This window comes from Oryctolagus cuniculus, chromosome 5, assembly GCF_051225735.1.
Source record: "Oryctolagus cuniculus isolate XC-2025 breed Fujian yellow rabbit chromosome 5, ASM5122573v1, whole genome shotgun sequence".
NCBI classification, from domain to species: Eukaryota; Metazoa; Chordata; class Mammalia; order Lagomorpha; family Leporidae; genus Oryctolagus; species Oryctolagus cuniculus.
Genome location: NC_142871.1, coordinates 122,336,943 through 122,353,492, shown reverse-complemented (window position 1 = coordinate 122,353,492; position 16,550 = coordinate 122,336,943). Strand labels below are relative to the sequence as shown.

Sequence of the window (16,550 nt, the reverse complement as noted above, 5' to 3'; positions counted from 1 at the left end):
AAGACTTCTTAGTGGGTTAAGTTTTAGCTCTAAAGGTGGGTTTATATGCGCTTGTGCCAATTAATTAATCAATTGAATGTGTATAGAAATGTAATTAATTTTGAAATCTTTCTCTTGTACCTTCAATCACTTGACTAATAAAAGGAGGAATATGTGATCCAGAGGGAACAGAATAAATTCAATGTGTAATAATTAATCTCAGTTAAATCAAAATCTCCTATCTAATATCTTTCCACTTAGCAACCATTTCTTCTTTCTCTCATATCCCATTGAGGCACATAGATCTCTGTATTTCCTTAAATTTTATTGGTGGTTTTATAAAAGAATTGCAGGTGAAGTCTCTATCACTTAACACAGGTAATCATGAAGAAGTCATTGCAACTATGATAGCATTCAGAAGGGAATAAATGGAATTAAATTCTTGCATTCCCTTATCTAAAGTCACATTCCAAGTAATTGTAGGTAAAAGTACTAGGAAATGAGTGAATGAAATCTGAATTTTAGTTAATGAAATCTGAATTTCTGAAATCACAATAACTTTAGCATTCAGTGTTGAATGTGCCAATGTGCAAGACCCATGACCCTTGAAATCCTTGCTCTGTTTCCCCATATCTCTGTAGAGAATTGGTTGTGATAGTACTCAGGGCAAAATTACTGTTCTGAAAGAAAACGTCCGAAAGAAAGGTTAACATCACAATCTAGTGGGAATTTCAGTGGAATCCCTGCCTATTTGTGACTCCACATTTCTTATTCTCTGTACAACTCAGGATGTACACTTGCTTCTCCATCTATTTTCTCTGTATGGATTGTGTCTTTTGCTCTTTTAATCTGACACATTAATTACTTAAGCATTTTTGAATGAAGCAATATATTTTTTCAACAGGACTCAGACGATGTATCGCGCCTTTCTGTGGTAGCACCCTCCATACCTCTGCACATTCTTGACTTTCGAGCTCCAGAGCCTATTGAGAGCGTGGCTCAAGGAATCCGTAAGAACTGCCCCCTTGACTATGCCTGCATAATTGATGTTGTGAAATCATCAGAAACCACATCTGGAAACATTGCATTTATAGTGGAGTTATTAAAAAATATTTCTACAGACTTGTCTGACAATGTTACTCGAGAGAAAATGAAGGTATTTTTTGTTAAATTAATTAAAAACTGATGATGTTTTTCTGAAGATCTTATATTTTGACACTTATAAATGTAATCTCAGGGTAAAAACTACAACTGTTAAAACAACAGCAGGCATTTCAATTTTGAAATAGTCATTCTAATTTATAGATGTTTTCAAAAAGGATATTTTTAAAAATTCATTTTTATACACATTATTTTCAAGAAAACATCACACAGTAATGATCATGACTAAGACTGACTATTTCAGTGTTCCCCAATTATACTCTATAGAACTTAAGTGTTCTAAGAAATGTTAATGGAGGTTCCTTTTTAATTCTTTTTTTCTTCTTAATTGACATAATAATTATACATATTTGTGGGATACTGTTTGATAGTCCAATAAATCTATGCAATCTGCAATGATTACATTAGTATTTCTGACTCCTTATATCTTACATATAGAATTTTAAAAATTTGATTTCAAAGAAGAAAGGTAGGGGTGAATACTTGGTACAAAGGTTAGGACACCACTTGGGATGCCCACATTTCGTATCAGAGTGCTTGGGTTCGAGTCCTAGCTCTATTCTAGATTCCAACTTTCTATTAATGTGCACACTGGGAGGCAGCAAGTAATGGGTCAAATACATTGGTCCCTGACATCCATATAGGAGACTCAGATTAAAATCCAGCCTCCTGGCTTTGGCCTGGCCCAGCCTTGGATGTTTAGGGAATTTGGGGAGTGTATGGAAGATCGCTCTTTCCTTGTCTGTCTGTCTGTCTCTCTTCCTTTCAAATAAATAAAACAATATGTAAAAGTTAAAGCAAAAAGAAGAAGGGAGTGAATTAATGGTCACTAAAGGCTAAGAAGTATAGGGAGGTGTTGGATAGACAGAGGTTGTTTCACAGCAATGGAAATGCACTTACATGGGAATTCCATTTTAAACAGGGAGATGAACGGCACAGCAGTTGTAGGAAGATCTGGGTTAGCAAAGCTGAGCAGATTTCCTTGTGGCAGGATTTTCAGAGCTTTTCGTGAGCTAATGAACGTTGGAACTCTTTATAAGAAGGATGATATAGGAATTCGGTATGCCGTATTTCTCAGACTTAGATGACTGTAGAGTCCACCCCCACTCCCCTCCATTAAGCATCATTATCCCTAATGAGAATCTTGGGTTCTCACTGCAGTTTGGAAATTCTGCCCTATGTGCAATAGAAGAGCAGGTCAACTTTAGTTGTTTAATTTTGATTTTCTTTTTACTTTTCTTCCCTCTGTGCAACCTCACTAATATGCCATTCTAATACAAAAAAAGGGAATTTGAAGAGATATATGTCAAATAAAATGAAACAACTGAATATGTAGAACTTTCAGATTTTAAAAATCGACATTTTACCTGAGTGTATAAATCCTTGGTGTAACATCTTCCTTTCACCATTGCAGAGCTACGGTGAAGTGGCTAACCACATCCTCAACACCACAGCCATTTCAAACTGGGCCTTCATTCCTGACGTGAACGCCAGCTCAGATCTGCTGCAGTCAGTGAACATGTTTGCTGGACAGCTCCGAATCCACAATGAATCTGAGAATATTGTGGATGAACTCTTCATTCAGACAAAAGGCTTTCACATCAGCCGCAATACCTCAGAGAAAAGTCTGAACTTCTCCATGCACTTGAACAATACAACAGAAGATATCTTAGGAATGATAGAAATTCCTCAGCAGGAGCTAAGGAAGCTGCCGCCAAATGCATCTCAAGCCATTAGCATAGCTTTTCCGACGTTGGGGGCCATTCTGAAAGAAGCCCACTTGAAGAATGTGAGTCTTTCCAGACCTGTAAATGGTCTGGTCCTTTCAGTGGTTTTACCGGAAAGCCTGAAAGAAATCCTGCTCACCTTTGAAAAGATCAACAAATCCCGGACTGCCAGGGCCCAGTGTGTTGGCTGGCACTTCACGCAAAGGCGGTGGGACGAGAAGGTGTGTGAAACGACGTTGGATATCATGAGCAAAGTCAAATGTCGCTGCAACTACACCAATGCGCTGATGTCTTTTTCTATTCTGATGTCCCCCAGATTGGTGACTGACAAAGTTCTGGACTACATCACCTGTATTGGGCTCAGCATCTCAATCCTTAGCTTGATTCTCTGCCTGATCATTGAAGTTACGGTTTGGTCCCGGGTGGTTGTGACCGAGATATCATACATGCGTCACGTGTGCATTGTGAACATAGCAGTGTCACTGCTGACTGCTAATGTGTGGTTCATTGTAGGCTCTATATTTAACAGAAAGGACCAGGACTACAACTGGTGTGTTGCAGTGACATTTTTCAGCCATTTTTTCTACCTCTGTCTGTTTTTCTGGATGCTCTTCAAAGCACTGCTCATCGTCTACGGAATACTGGTCATTTTCCGGAGGATGATGAAGTCCCGCATGATGGCCATTGGTTTTGCCATTGGATATGGGTGCCCGTTGGTCATTGCTGTCACCACAGTTGCAGTCACAGAGCCAGAGAAGGGCTATGTGAGACAGGAGGCTTGCTGGCTTAATTGGGACAATACCAAAGCCCTTTTTGCATTTGTTATCCCAGCCTTGGTCATTGTGGCTGTGAATCTCATTGTGGTTTTGGTTGTGGCTTTCAATACTCAGAGACCCTCTATTGGCAGTTCCAAGTCTCAGGATGTAGCCATAATTATAAGGATCAGCAAAAATGTTGCCATTCTCACTCCATTGCTGGGACTGACCTGGGGTTTTGGAATAGCCACTCTCATAGAAGGCACTTCTTTGATATTCCATATAATCTTTGCCCTACTAAATGCTTTCCAGGTAAGTTCCATGAAGGAAATTTTTTTGTGTGTGTTCTGGCTAGACCAACAAAAATGCCTATTATTTAAACTAGTAGAACACAAAATATTCCCTTCATTTTCTTCCATATATTTAGGGTATTTGACTGTTGCATCTCAAACCCTATTGATTGTTCAGTTAGATGATCTGGCTCATTAGTAGGAATCTCCTTTCTTCTCTTCCGATTTCCTTTGCATCCCTCCTAAAGTTTCACTGTCTGGAGAACTTAACCTTCATTTATAGAGGGCTAACCTTAGCTCACGGGTAAGTGAGACTACTCAAATATTATGCCTCAAAGCCAGCACAAGTTTTATCTTTTCTCTAGTATTTGTGAACTCAGTAGAATGGATGTTTTCCATAGTGTGAAGGGATGGCCCTTGATACTTTGGGTATTAATCAGGAGTTTCATACCTTTCTCCTCTAATTCCCTGTGGGATCAGTGCAAGTCGTTATAGAAGTAGATCTTTTGATACATTACCTGATCTTGGGAACGTCACTTTCATCTAGACTTGAACCTTCCAGTCTGTGAAATAAGTTATAGCTCTCCAGTGATCTCTGTTGTTGTCATCCGCTTAACGTGCTTGGTCTGGCAGGTTCCTCTAAAAGTTGTTTCACTCCCTCTCATCTACTAAGCTTGCAATTCTGAGAAGCTGTCATAAGCCAGAATGGAGTTCATACCTCTGAGTAATGGTGAATTTAGCAGCTCTATGTACTTAATTATGCTTTTAATCAAGGGTTGGCAAATGATTACCTGCTGCCTGTTTTTGTAAATAGGACTTTATAGGACAGCCATATTCAGTTGTTTACATTTTTTCTGTGACTTCTTTTGAGCTTCACTGGCAAATTTGAGCTATTGCAGCAGGCTCTGTGGCCCACAAAGCCCAAAGTAGTTACAGTGATGTTCTTTGCAGAAAAAAATTTATTATTGCTTCAACTATTATGAATAAAACTACTTGGAAAAGCGGCAGAGTATTCATAGTTACATGCCACTCTGCTCTAGTTAAAAGCAAGGCACAAAATACAAAGCATACTTTAAAGAAATGCCAACCTAGATCCATTATATATCACACATATAATTCTTTAATAACAATGGAACACATTTCCTTAACTTATCCTGTGCCATTGCTTTAGAGAGAAACCTTTAAGTGTTTTATTTTTTTTTCTCTTGAAACCGAAAGCTCTTGGACTGATGAATTTCCCACTATTGAAGTCACTCTGGTGACTGATGATCTCATCGCTTTTCTTACTTTGTAACTTAATTAAATGTGGGGAGCTCTGCTCTATATAATTCTTTTTTAGTTCATTTGTGTTTCTCTTTTCCTGACAGAAAAAAAGCATGCATTTTTATTTACATATAATACTCTTTTCTCAGGAAACTTTCCTTATGACTCACATTTAAAATTTTCGGTCATCTGGGTCAGTGTTTCTTCTCTCTCTCTCTCTCTCTCTCTCTCTCTCTCTCCCCTTAGATTAAAAAAGAGATCCTCCTGGCAGTAATTCTGTAGCTTTCTCTTTTATGCAGAACTTTCTCACCAGCTCAAAGACCCTGTCTGCCTATTTACTATTAACGTAAACTGAAAGTAGACTAGAATATAAGCCTGATTTTCTTAAGACACTTTCCATGACTGATTTTGAATTACAAGATTCCATGTCCTGTATTACTATCATGAGTAAGAACAATGACCATAACATTTGCGAATAAAGCACGAAAAACTTAATAATATTAAGAGCTCTATCCTATAACTGGAGCTATTTCAATCAATCTCACGCACTATCCCATAAGGGTGCTCTTCCAAGGGTGGAGATTGACTCCAAGGAAATACTCTTTATGCATGTGTCCCCACTTCAGTGGAAACTGGCTTCTAATGACCAAAAGCTACCCTAGAAGTTACCTAGGAAATTTGATAGCAAAATAATAGCATGGATATTGTTTACAAGCCGTCTCTGAATGATTCTGTTGAATTTTGCCACAGGGTTTCTTCATCTTACTTTTTGGAACCATTATGGATCACAAGGTATTTTGAATTGGCTGCACTCATTGTAAATGATTTTCATGTGGTTGAGGGAAGCAGGAGGGTGAAGCTGCTTTGCTGGGGAGTGAAGTCCGGGGAGCTTTGCTTGTGAGGATGGTGCAGAGCATCAGCTGCAAGGAGAGGGGAGAACTATCCTCTCTTATCAAGTCAACAGAGGCTGTGTGTGAGTAATGCTGGTGAAAAGAATCAAAAGCATGGCCATAGTTTTAATCAGAATTCTAAATCTAGCTATAACTACACTTCCAGTGTTATCCAAATGTCATTATTTGCCAGGCGGTTGCTCTTGCTGAGGTTACAGGTCTCAAGGTTTCAGGACATGCCCGTGAGCCTGGGGATTCTGCTGTTTCCTCTGACATCTGTATATTTCTCACTGTTACTGCTTTTTAGATAAGAGACGCCTTGAAGATGAGGATGTCATCACTGAAGGGGAAATCGAGGGTAGCAGAGGTAAGCACTTACCTTTTAGTCTCAACCCTGGGTGGTCCTCTACATTTTGCTGATGCAAATATTATAGGTTAGATCTCAGGGTTTGTTATAGGCAAAGAGTCACATGTTTCCTCCTTGTATACATCTGGAGTGCTCCTCCCCCATACTGACGGTCAACAGCATATTCCCTTCCAGAGAACTTTCTACAGGGTGTGTTTCAGCTTGACATGTGGTGATGGGACCACATGAATCCAGGATTACTGAATCATAGAATGTGAGAGCTAGGAAACGAGAGATAAATTAAAAATGAGATTTAGGGCTGGCGCCGTGGCTCACTTGGTTAATCCTCTGCCTGCGGCCCCGGCATCCCATATGGGCGCCAGGTTCTAGTCCCAGTTGCTCCTCTTCCAGTCCAGCTCTCTACTATGGCCCGGCAGTGCAGTGGAGGATGGCCCAAGTGCTTGGACCCTGTACCCGCATGAGAGACCAGGAGGAAGCACCTGGCTCCTGGCCTTGGATCGACGTAGCTCTGGCCATAGCGGCCATTTGAGGAGTGAACCAATAGAAGGAAGACCTTTCTCTCTGTCTCTCTCTCTGACTGTCTAACTCTGTCAAATAAAAAAATAAATTAAAAAAAAATGAGATTTAGCCCAACCCACTCATTTAACAAGTAAGAAACTGAAGTCCAGGGATGTGCTCAAGTTCACCCAGCTGATCAGGAGCAGAATCACAACTAGGACCAATGTCATGAATTTTTTTTTTTTTTTTGACAGGCAGAGTGGACAGTGAGAGAGAGAGAGAGAGACAGAGAGAAAGGTCTTCCTTTGCCGTTGGTTCACCCTCCAATGGCCACCGCAGCCGGCGCGCTGTGGCCGGCTCACCGCGCTGATCCGAAGGCAGGAGCCAGGTGCTTCTCCTGGTCTCCCATGGGGTGCAGGGCCCAAGCACTTGGGCCATCCTCCACTGCACTCCGGGCCACAGCAGAGAGCTGGCCTGGAAGAGGAGCAACCGGGACAGAATCCGGCGCCCCGACTGGGACTAGAACCCGGTGTGCCGGCGCCACTAGGCAGAGGATTAGCCTGTTGAGCCGTGGCGCTGGCCTTCATGAAAATCTTTCCATGCTCCTTGTTCATGACTGTTTCCAGTAAACCATACTTTTTCTGGTTTGGTGTATCTAGGTACTTATAGATCTTGAAGTCTTTTGATTTGGCACTCTGTATTTTAAGGCACTAAAATTGCCAACATTACCAGATTAGTTAAAACCAATTGTTCAACAGACTGATTACGAGCTACTTTCTTAAAAATAGACTTTCTGGATACACTGGGAATCATCACTTATCTATAATTAACTAGGATTGAATATGACCTTTAATATCATAGTGATCAATTTTAAGATAGGCATTTTCTTTAATTTATCATTCCAAATTGAAATATATCTTATAGTCAATGGTATGCCATGACTTAATTGGTAAGTTTTGTTTCTATTTTTTGACTGAACATAAAACTAATGAGGTAGCATACTATGTTAATTAAGTGGAATATGATAATTTAATTCTGTGTAGCAGTGTCTATTTGCGTGCTTTTCTTCATGTCTTCATTTTCATGTTTATCTCCAGGCAGGCATACACAAAAATGTAAATATCTGTCTTTTATCCAAAGCAGTATGCATTGTCACCACTATTATTTCTCCCCCATTTAGAATGCATCACTAAGCCCAACCAATGGATCTAAATTAATGAATCGTTAAGAATGAAATGTGAGTATTAAAAACTCAAAGATAAACTTTACTTGTGAGTTGTATCAAGACACTCAGTGCCCTTTGGGAATGTACTATTCTTTGCTATCTTATGCTAGAATGAGGTGGGAAGGGAATGGGGAGGCCTAATTTCTTCATTGCTAAGTACACAAATGAAAATATGAACACTTTCTTTGAAATTGATGTTATCTCAGTATAAATGACTAAACCTTAAGCATGCTCTTAATTTCTGTCCTCTGAGCAGATGCTGTTATTATCGCACAGATACAGTGCTATCTTAACTGCTCACATGCCTTAACATCATCTAATCAGTGAATACTAACCCTTACAATAGCCCCATGAATGAGAGGAAAGATCTGATTGATTGAAATAGCAAAGCAACAGACCCACCCCTTTCTACTGAAATGGGGCCCAGAATCATTCCTATGGGCGTGTCAGTGGGGTTGTGGCCAGTTAGCTGCCTACTCACAGTCAACCCATGAGACTTATTTCTACAGGAGTAGAACCAGGGTAAAAGACTCGTAGGCAGTCATGAAGGGCAGAAAGCCTGAGAAGTAACATGAGGGCATAGGCAGGGTTGTTCAGCTTTTGTAATGGTGTTGTCTGGGAGAGGTTTCATGGCCTTTATGCATGGACATGGATGAGTCTTAGACATTTCTTTTCATTAAACACCATCTGGCTTCAGCCACATCCTCTTTTACATTACTTCCCTTTCTGAGTCATGACCATATACGACCAATGGGGCAAAGCAAGGGATTGAAACAACCTCATGGAACCAAAGACATTGTGAGTTGGAAGAACCTTAATGGGATCTCCTATGTTACAGGTCCTTCAAACCTGATGTTCTGGTGTGGAACATGGGCACATGGTGCCAGGGATAGGGAGGGGTAGTATTAGGGCTCTGTAAACATTAGCTGACATGAATGGGGTGCTGGGAAAACAAAGAAAGTGCAATTCTAGCACCTTATCATTAATTGATTATCTCCACATTTAGATTTTTATATTAGAACTTTAAAAAGGTTGACTCTTCTAGCTTTTTCTAATTTCTAGTCGGCAGGTTTCCTCCACAGTGGTGTATCATTATAACATTTCTTGATTTGTCACTAATTGAGAGTCACTAATTCAGCTGGTCCCAATTTGATGACAACCTGTTTTGGGTTTATCAGACTGTCTCAGGCAGAGGAGGCTCCACCCTACCTCCTTAGGATATTCCATCCAGCCGCTCAAGAAAGAAGTCTGGTTGAAGTCTTATCTCCGCTAGTTGAATATACATGGTTGGCCATAATAAAAGTTGGATAAAACCTGTAGAAACCGAGATCAGAGACTATACTATTTATAGACTTGGGGAGGTATGCAAGACCTTAGACCCACCTTAAGAGGACGTCTAGGAAGGAAGTGGGAATGCATTACCCCAGGAACTCCTTGCTAAATTATTTTGCAACTTTTAGCTTCTATTTTTGAACCCAGTGGGTAGGTAATGTACCAAACATTATTTTTCTCAGCATATCCTCCACAGGTGGCCATGTGACTATTGCCATTTCCCAAAAACTGGAGTATATGCTTTTTTACATCAAGACTTATGGTATCAGAAGTGTACTGGAGGGGCTGGTGCTGTGGCGTGGTGGGTTAAAGCCCTGGCCTTAAGTGCCGGCATCCCATATTGGTGCCGGTTCTAGTCCTGGCTGCTCCCTTTCTGATACAGCTCTCTGCTGTGGCCTGAGAAAGCAGTAGAAGATGGCCCAAGTCCTTGGGCCCCTGTACCCACGTGGGAGACCTGGAAGAAGCTCCTGGCTTTGGTTCGGCACAGCTCCGGCTGTTGCAGCCATCTGGGGAGTGAACCAGCAGATGGATGACCTCTCTTTCTGTTTCTATCTCTCTCTGTACCTCTTTCAAATAAATAAAATAAATCTTTCAAAAAGAGTGTACTAGAACAGCAGCTGGCATCATGGCAGACCATATTGGAAACCCAAAAAGCAACAGAATACAGGGACAGCAAATTCACAATATTCACAATAATGATTTTCTTTTCTTTTTTTTTGTATAGAACAATTTATTGAAATTTTTTTTGGGGGGGGAATTCCATCACATCATGCTGCATCACTGCATTACAACTGAGCCATTAATCTTGTAGCTTCATCAACATTAACAGGTTCATTTTCATGACTCTGCTGAGGAATCAGCTCTTTCTGTAACGGTTCCAGAGAAAGGCCCCTTGAGAAGTTTGCAAGTTCCTTTTGTATATTTATAAAAGCTTTGTTCACTCTGTTAACTTTGTCTTCGTTCATAATGTTTATCTTCTTAAGATTAGTAGTAACTGGTTTTGCTTTGTTTTTAGCCTTAAAATTTTTTTGGCTGGCTATGTGAAATACATTTTTGGACTTCTGTCCTCTTAATTTGTTCTTGGCCATTGTTTTAAATCCCCGTGTGCTGCAGCTGGAGGTCCAGGTGACACCATCTCACAATAATGATTTTCAAAGGATCATTGGGGAGCAGGCATCACCAAGTGGGGTTTGTTAGCAGGGAGAGGGACTACAGGCACAGGGATTATGGCAGAATTCAACTCAGGCACATCTGGGGAGATTGATAAGCATAAAGCAGGGCCATAGTCTGGGACATGGCTAATCCTTAGAGAAAATCTATTTCAGACCTTCAACCTGAACACAAAATCAAAGACTGAGCAGGTCCCAGGAGGCAGGCAGAATTCCAGTGGTGAGAAAGGGGCAGGCAATCAGCATTGTACTTGTAAGAGAATTGAGGCTCCTAGTGTAGGAGGAAACCCCTCACATTCCAATGACATCGTCGGGATTGTTTCCAGAAACTGGATTGACAACACTATGTCAAGTAGTCTGGGGGTCAGAAAAGGGCATCAGATGTATGAAAGTGGGAAATTTGGTTCAGTTACGGATTCTAGCAAGGAAATCCAGGCAGGGAAGAGGGGGCATCACAGGTGCACAGCGCCCTCTTCTGTTTATATGAAGGGCAGTCTTTTATATAACAGACTTACAGGCAGTATGGTTCCAGTGGTGCCAGCAAGCCTCTCAGTTCTTCGTAGATGTCTGATTTTAGGCCTGAAATTGACTTACAAGGATACAAAGTTCTTCATTCCACAGTAAAAAAATAAGCAAAGACAACAAAGCAAGCAACAGGGTTTACAATGTAAAATGGTAAACTCAGAGAGACAGAATCATGCCAGTGACCAAATTCATGCAGCAAAGGAGGTGCTATGATAGGGTTTAGAGAGCAGCATAGAGGACAAAAGACGTAGGAGAAAATGGCTGGGAAAATGGCCTTCCCTCTGTATGACCCTGGGAACATCATTTATGTCTCTCTGCCCCATTTCCTCATCTGTAAAAGGGAGTTCATACTAGTACATACCTCTTAGGACGGTTTGGGGTTGCGGTTGGGAGGGATGTTATGGGGGGGAAGCCATTGTAATCAATAAGCTGTACTTTGGAAATTTATATTCATTAAATAAAAGTTAAAAAAGAAATAAATGAGCTAATACATTAAAAAACTCCTAGAATCGCATTGGGGTCAAATTAAGTTTTCAGTAAATTCCAGCTATTATTTTTTCCAATAACAAGTATCACAATCACTTTGCCCAGGTTGCCTCCTTCCTTGAGGATGTCCTGCAAATGAGACTGAGAGTGAGCTCCTGGAGGAAGACAAGGAAGCCAGGCTTGACTGAGAAGAGACTGCCATGCTTCCTTGAAAGACATTTTCCTTCTTCCAGCTGTGACACCCAAGCTCTTGATGTGCAAATATTTGATGAGAAAAGTTTAAGGATGGCATTTGATGACTGGGCTTTAGCAATGCTGATAGACTGACCTGTTGACCTACCCTTGACGTACAAGAGGTTGTTTTCCTGGCCAAGCTTGGGAAGATTAGCAATGAACCTGCCGAAATGTTATGGTCTCCTTGGCAAGACTGAGGTTACTGGGTTCCTACTGGACTTGGTCTGCTTTTCTTTCTGATACCAGTGCTATACCTCTATGATTCCACCATCATCTCTTTGCACAGATTCTGGGCACTTTGGGGAATGGGGGCTCCATCCAACTTCAGGGGTAAGGATAGAATAGCAATGGGAGGGCTAGGCAGGAGAAACAGTCTACTTTGGAGACAGTTATGGCCTGTGGGCTCCCTAAAGGTAAGGAACAGAGGAGAAGTCTGAGAATTATTTAATGTGTTTGTTATTTTAATCTATGTTAGACACTGATGAAATAATTTAGTTTCTAGAATCTTAGTTTCCTCATGTGTGAAAAAGAAAAAATATTCTTGTAGGTTTTACTGTTTGTGTGTTTTGTGTGTACCTGCACACAGAGTGCATGTATGTCTTTTTAAACCACTATAAATAAAGAAAATTCATGTTGTTATTTTAGAAATAACAATGAATATATTTAACTTTCACAACATGCTCATGTGTGCCACGATAAATTTCTTCACTGGTACCACAAGATTCTTGTGTACCAATTCTATTTTCAGTCCACCTGAACTCACTGTATAGACCTGCAGGAGGCTAGAGAATGAAATCCTATCATATGCCCACAATGAAGCAACTTAGAAATATTTGGCAAAAAGCACTACTTTGGACTGCCTTTCAGGGCCTCTCAATGAAATCTCTATCACCAGTTTGGTTTTAAATAGCAAGGCATTTAGTAGTGCCCTAGACGGACATATGAATGGGAGTAAAGCAATATAAAGTAAAAGCCATAAAAGCAATTTAATCACCCCCTTGACATAAAACAAGAAAAACTGGATGAATGCCTCTTTGTAGGGCTGCTGTCAACAGTTGAGCTCATGGAAGGTGAGTGTTACTGTGGTTACCAGAGTCTAGGAGAGATACTAAGTTAGAGTTAGATAGTAGTGAGATATTTTGGTGATATATTGCATAGTAGGGTGACTATAAATAATAATAATGTACAATATATTGCTCTAAAAACAACTAGAAGAAAGGATTTTGAATGTTTTACCATAATAAATAATAAATGTTTGGGTAGATAGGTATGTTTACCCTGATTGAACATTATACAATGTATACATATATCAAAGCATTATATGGTAACCATCCATATGACCATTTTGTGTCAGTTAAAAATTTAAAAAATAAACATAATTACAAGAACAAAATCTGCTGTAATATTGGTTTAGAAACAGTATAAGAGTCATTTTGAATTATTAGAGGAGCTCCAAGATGGCAGAATAGGGAGGAGTGCATTGATAGTCTGGGAAAAGATAGTTTAATAAAAGTGGAGATACTGTAGTCTCAGGGAAGAGTTAGGGAAAAAACTGCAGAGGAAACTCTTCCAGAACTAGTGGTACACGGTGGACCTACCTGGAGAGCGTGGGCACTCATGGCTCGGGACCCCAGTTGCCAAGTCTACACACCAGTTCTGGAAAGGGAGGTGAAGCGAAACCGCAGTTGCTGGAGACACTGGCAGAAAAGCGGCAGGAAGAGCCTAGAGGGAACGAGGCTTAAAGCCCCATGGGGGAAATTTCACCAGCCTAAATAGAGGAGAGAAAAAATAAAAATAAAAGGGACCGGTACGGACACGATTCTCTCTCCACTCACCTAACAAAGACCTAGTGAATGTGTGGAGCTTATGAACTGGGACTGTAAAAACAAAACAAAACAAAACAAAACAACTGAGGGTGTGTGGGAGAACTCATGGTGTGGTTGAGACGTGAGTAGTCTCAGTGGGAGACGCCAAAAACTTGGTAACCTTGGCAACTCGGTGGGAGATATTGCAGGGGAATCTGAGTTTACACTGAGGACTACACAGATCCTTTGTGTGGTCCTTGGGACAGAGCAGATGACTATTATACCCACTGGAGCTCTAGCACTCAGGCACTGATTGCCATCAAGGAGAAGAGCTCAGCTGAGTGGAATTACTTCTCTTCTGAATAAAAAGAGAGAGAGAAAAAGAGAGAGAGAGAGATTTACCGTGCCAAACCTGGGTGTGTCACCTTTGGCACACCCTTAACCCTGAAGAACTGAACAGAGCTCTCTGGCCACACCCACCACAAGCCTCTAGAGATTCACCAAAAGCAGACAGTCCACTTAATCTAGAGTCATAGTATAACAAGAAAGGCTACCACAGCGAGAAAAAAAAAAGAAGAAACCAAAAAATATCTCCACAATGCCAAACAACAAATGCAGAAACTGAGGAAACAAGAACAAGGAAGACATTATGACACCCCCAAATGAACATGATGCTCCAATACAAGATTATGAAGATGATGAGATAGAAGAAATGCAAGATATGGAATTCAAAAAATTTATTATAAGAATATTCAGAAGTTATAAAAAACAAATTGATGAACTACAGAAATCAATACTGGACAGGATAGAAAATCTCTCTAATCAAAATGAAATCTTAAGGAGGAATCAAAATGAAATGAGGAATTTAGTAGAACATGAAATTGTGATATTGAAGAGTAATCAAAATGAAATGAAGAATTCAATAGAACAAATGACAAATGCATTTGAGAGCCTTAAATACAGAATCAGTGAGATAGAAGAGAGAATATCAGATTTAGAATAGAGAGCACAGGAAAGTATACAGTCAAATCAAAGAAAAGAAGAGGAAATTAGAAATCTAAAAAATATTGTTAGGAATCTACGGGATACTATTAAAAAACCCAACATTCGGGTTACAGGAGTTCCTGAAGGCATGGAGAGAAAGAAAGGATTAGAAGGCCTTTTTAGTGAGATACTAGCAGAGAACTTCCCGGGTTTGGAGAAGGACAGAGACATCCTAGTACAGGAAGCTCATGGAACCCCTAGTAAACATGACCAAAAGAGATACTCACCACGACACATTGTAATCAAACTCACCACAGTGAAACATAAAGAAAAGATTCTAAAATGTGCAAGGAAGAAACGTCAGATTACTCTCAGAGGATCTCCAATTAGACTCACAGCTGACTTCTCATCAGAAATCCTACAGGCTAGGAAGAAATGGTGAGATATAGCCCAGGTACTTAAAAAACTGCCACCCCAGATTATTATATCCTGCAAAGCTCTCATTTGTGAACAAAGGTGAAATAAAGACCTTTCATAGCAAACAGACATTGAAATAATTTGTCACCACTCATCCAGCCCTGCAAAAGATGCTTAAAGATGTGTTACGCACAGAAACACAGAAACACAGCCATGAATACGAAAGAAGGTAAAGGAAGAAAATCTCCCAGTAAAAGATCACAGGAAGTTCAATCATATATTAGGAATATCTTTGGGAAAATGGCAGGGCAAAGTCACTACTTATCAACAGTTACATTGAATGTTAATGGCCTCAACTCTCCAGTTAAAAGACACAGACTGGCTGAATGTATTAAAAAGCAAAACCCATCTATTTGCTGCTTATAAGAAACAGATCTTTCCAACAAAGATACATGCAGACTAAAAGTTAAAAGTTGGAAAAAGATATCCCATGCCTACAGAAATGAAAAAAGAGCTTGTGTAGCCATCTTAATATCAAACAAAATAAACTTTAACACAAAAACTGTTAAGAGAGACAAAGAGGGGCACTACATAGTGATTAAGGGGTCAATTCAACAAGAAGATGTAACTTTTTTTTTTTTTTGGATAGGCAGAGTTAGACAGTGAGAGAGAGAGAGACAGAGAGAAAGATCTTCCTTTTTCCGTTGGTTCACCAAAATGGCCGCTACGGCCAGTGCACTGTGCCAATCCAAAGCCAGGAGCCAGGTACTTCCTCCTGGTCTCCCATGTGGGTGCAGGGCCCAAGGACTTGGGCCATCCTCCACTGCCTTTCTGGACCACAGCAGAGAGCTGGACTGGAAGAGGAGCAACTGGGACAGAATCCAGCACCCCAACTGGGACTAGAACCTGGGGTGCTGGCTCCACAGGCAGAGGATTAGCTAAGTGAGCCATGGTGCTGGCCCAGGAAGATGTGAATATTATAAATGTATATGCACCTAATTACAGGGTACTGGTTTATTTAAAAGATATGTTAAGGGACTTAAAGGGAGACTTAGACTCCAATACAATAGTATTGGACTTCAATAATCCACTTTCAGCAACAGACAGATCAATCAGACAGAAGATGAACAAGGAAACAGCAAATTTAATTTACACTATTGCCCAAATGGATCTAACAGATATCTACAGAACTTTTCATCCTACACTTAAAGAATTTACATTCTTCTCAGCAGTACATGGAATCTACTATAGGATTGACCACATACTAGGCCACAAAGCAAGTCTCAGCAAATTCAAAAGAATTAGAATCATACCATGCAGCTTCTCAGACCACAGTGGAATGAAGCTGGAAATTAGCAACTCAGGAATCCCCAGAGCATATGCAAACACATGGAGATTGAATAACATGCTCCTGAATGAACAATGGGTCATTCAAGAAATCAA

At 40.3% G+C, this 16,550-nt stretch overlaps 2 protein-coding genes across 2 annotated transcripts in view; one reads left to right on the top strand and one right to left on the bottom strand.

The window, feature by feature from the left end:
• The window catches only part of ADGRF4 (adhesion G protein-coupled receptor F4), a 28,552-nt gene extending 15,264 nt beyond the window's left edge, over positions 1 to 13,288 (top strand). Inside the window, exons 5-10 of the mRNA XM_002714479.6 lie at positions 884 to 1,135; positions 2,555 to 3,934; positions 5,926 to 5,967; positions 6,373 to 6,432; positions 8,111 to 8,167; positions 11,773 to 13,288. Of these exons, the coding sequence (XP_002714525.4) occupies positions 884 to 1,135; positions 2,555 to 3,934; positions 5,926 to 5,967; positions 6,373 to 6,432; positions 8,111 to 8,158 (1,782 nt within the window). The 3' untranslated portion in view covers positions 8,159 to 8,167; positions 11,773 to 13,288. The remainder of the gene's footprint in view (positions 1 to 883; positions 1,136 to 2,554; positions 3,935 to 5,925; positions 5,968 to 6,372; positions 6,433 to 8,110; positions 8,168 to 11,772) is intronic.
• Positions 10,273 to 10,610, bottom strand: LOC149126634 (ribosomal biogenesis factor). The gene has a single exon (XM_089333213.1). It carries the CDS (start codon positions 10,573 to 10,575, stop codon positions 10,273 to 10,275), a length of 303 nt encoding a protein of 100 aa, XP_089189339.1. The 5' UTR covers positions 10,576 to 10,610.
• Positions 13,289 to 16,550: the final 3,262 nt, after the last annotated feature.

Bases quoted from the DNA above. Each gene is read 5' to 3' on its own strand.
- LOC149126634 (XM_089333213.1), bottom strand. From the start codon at position 10,575: ATGGCCAAGAACAAATTAAGAGGACAGAAGTCCAAAAATGTATTTCAC.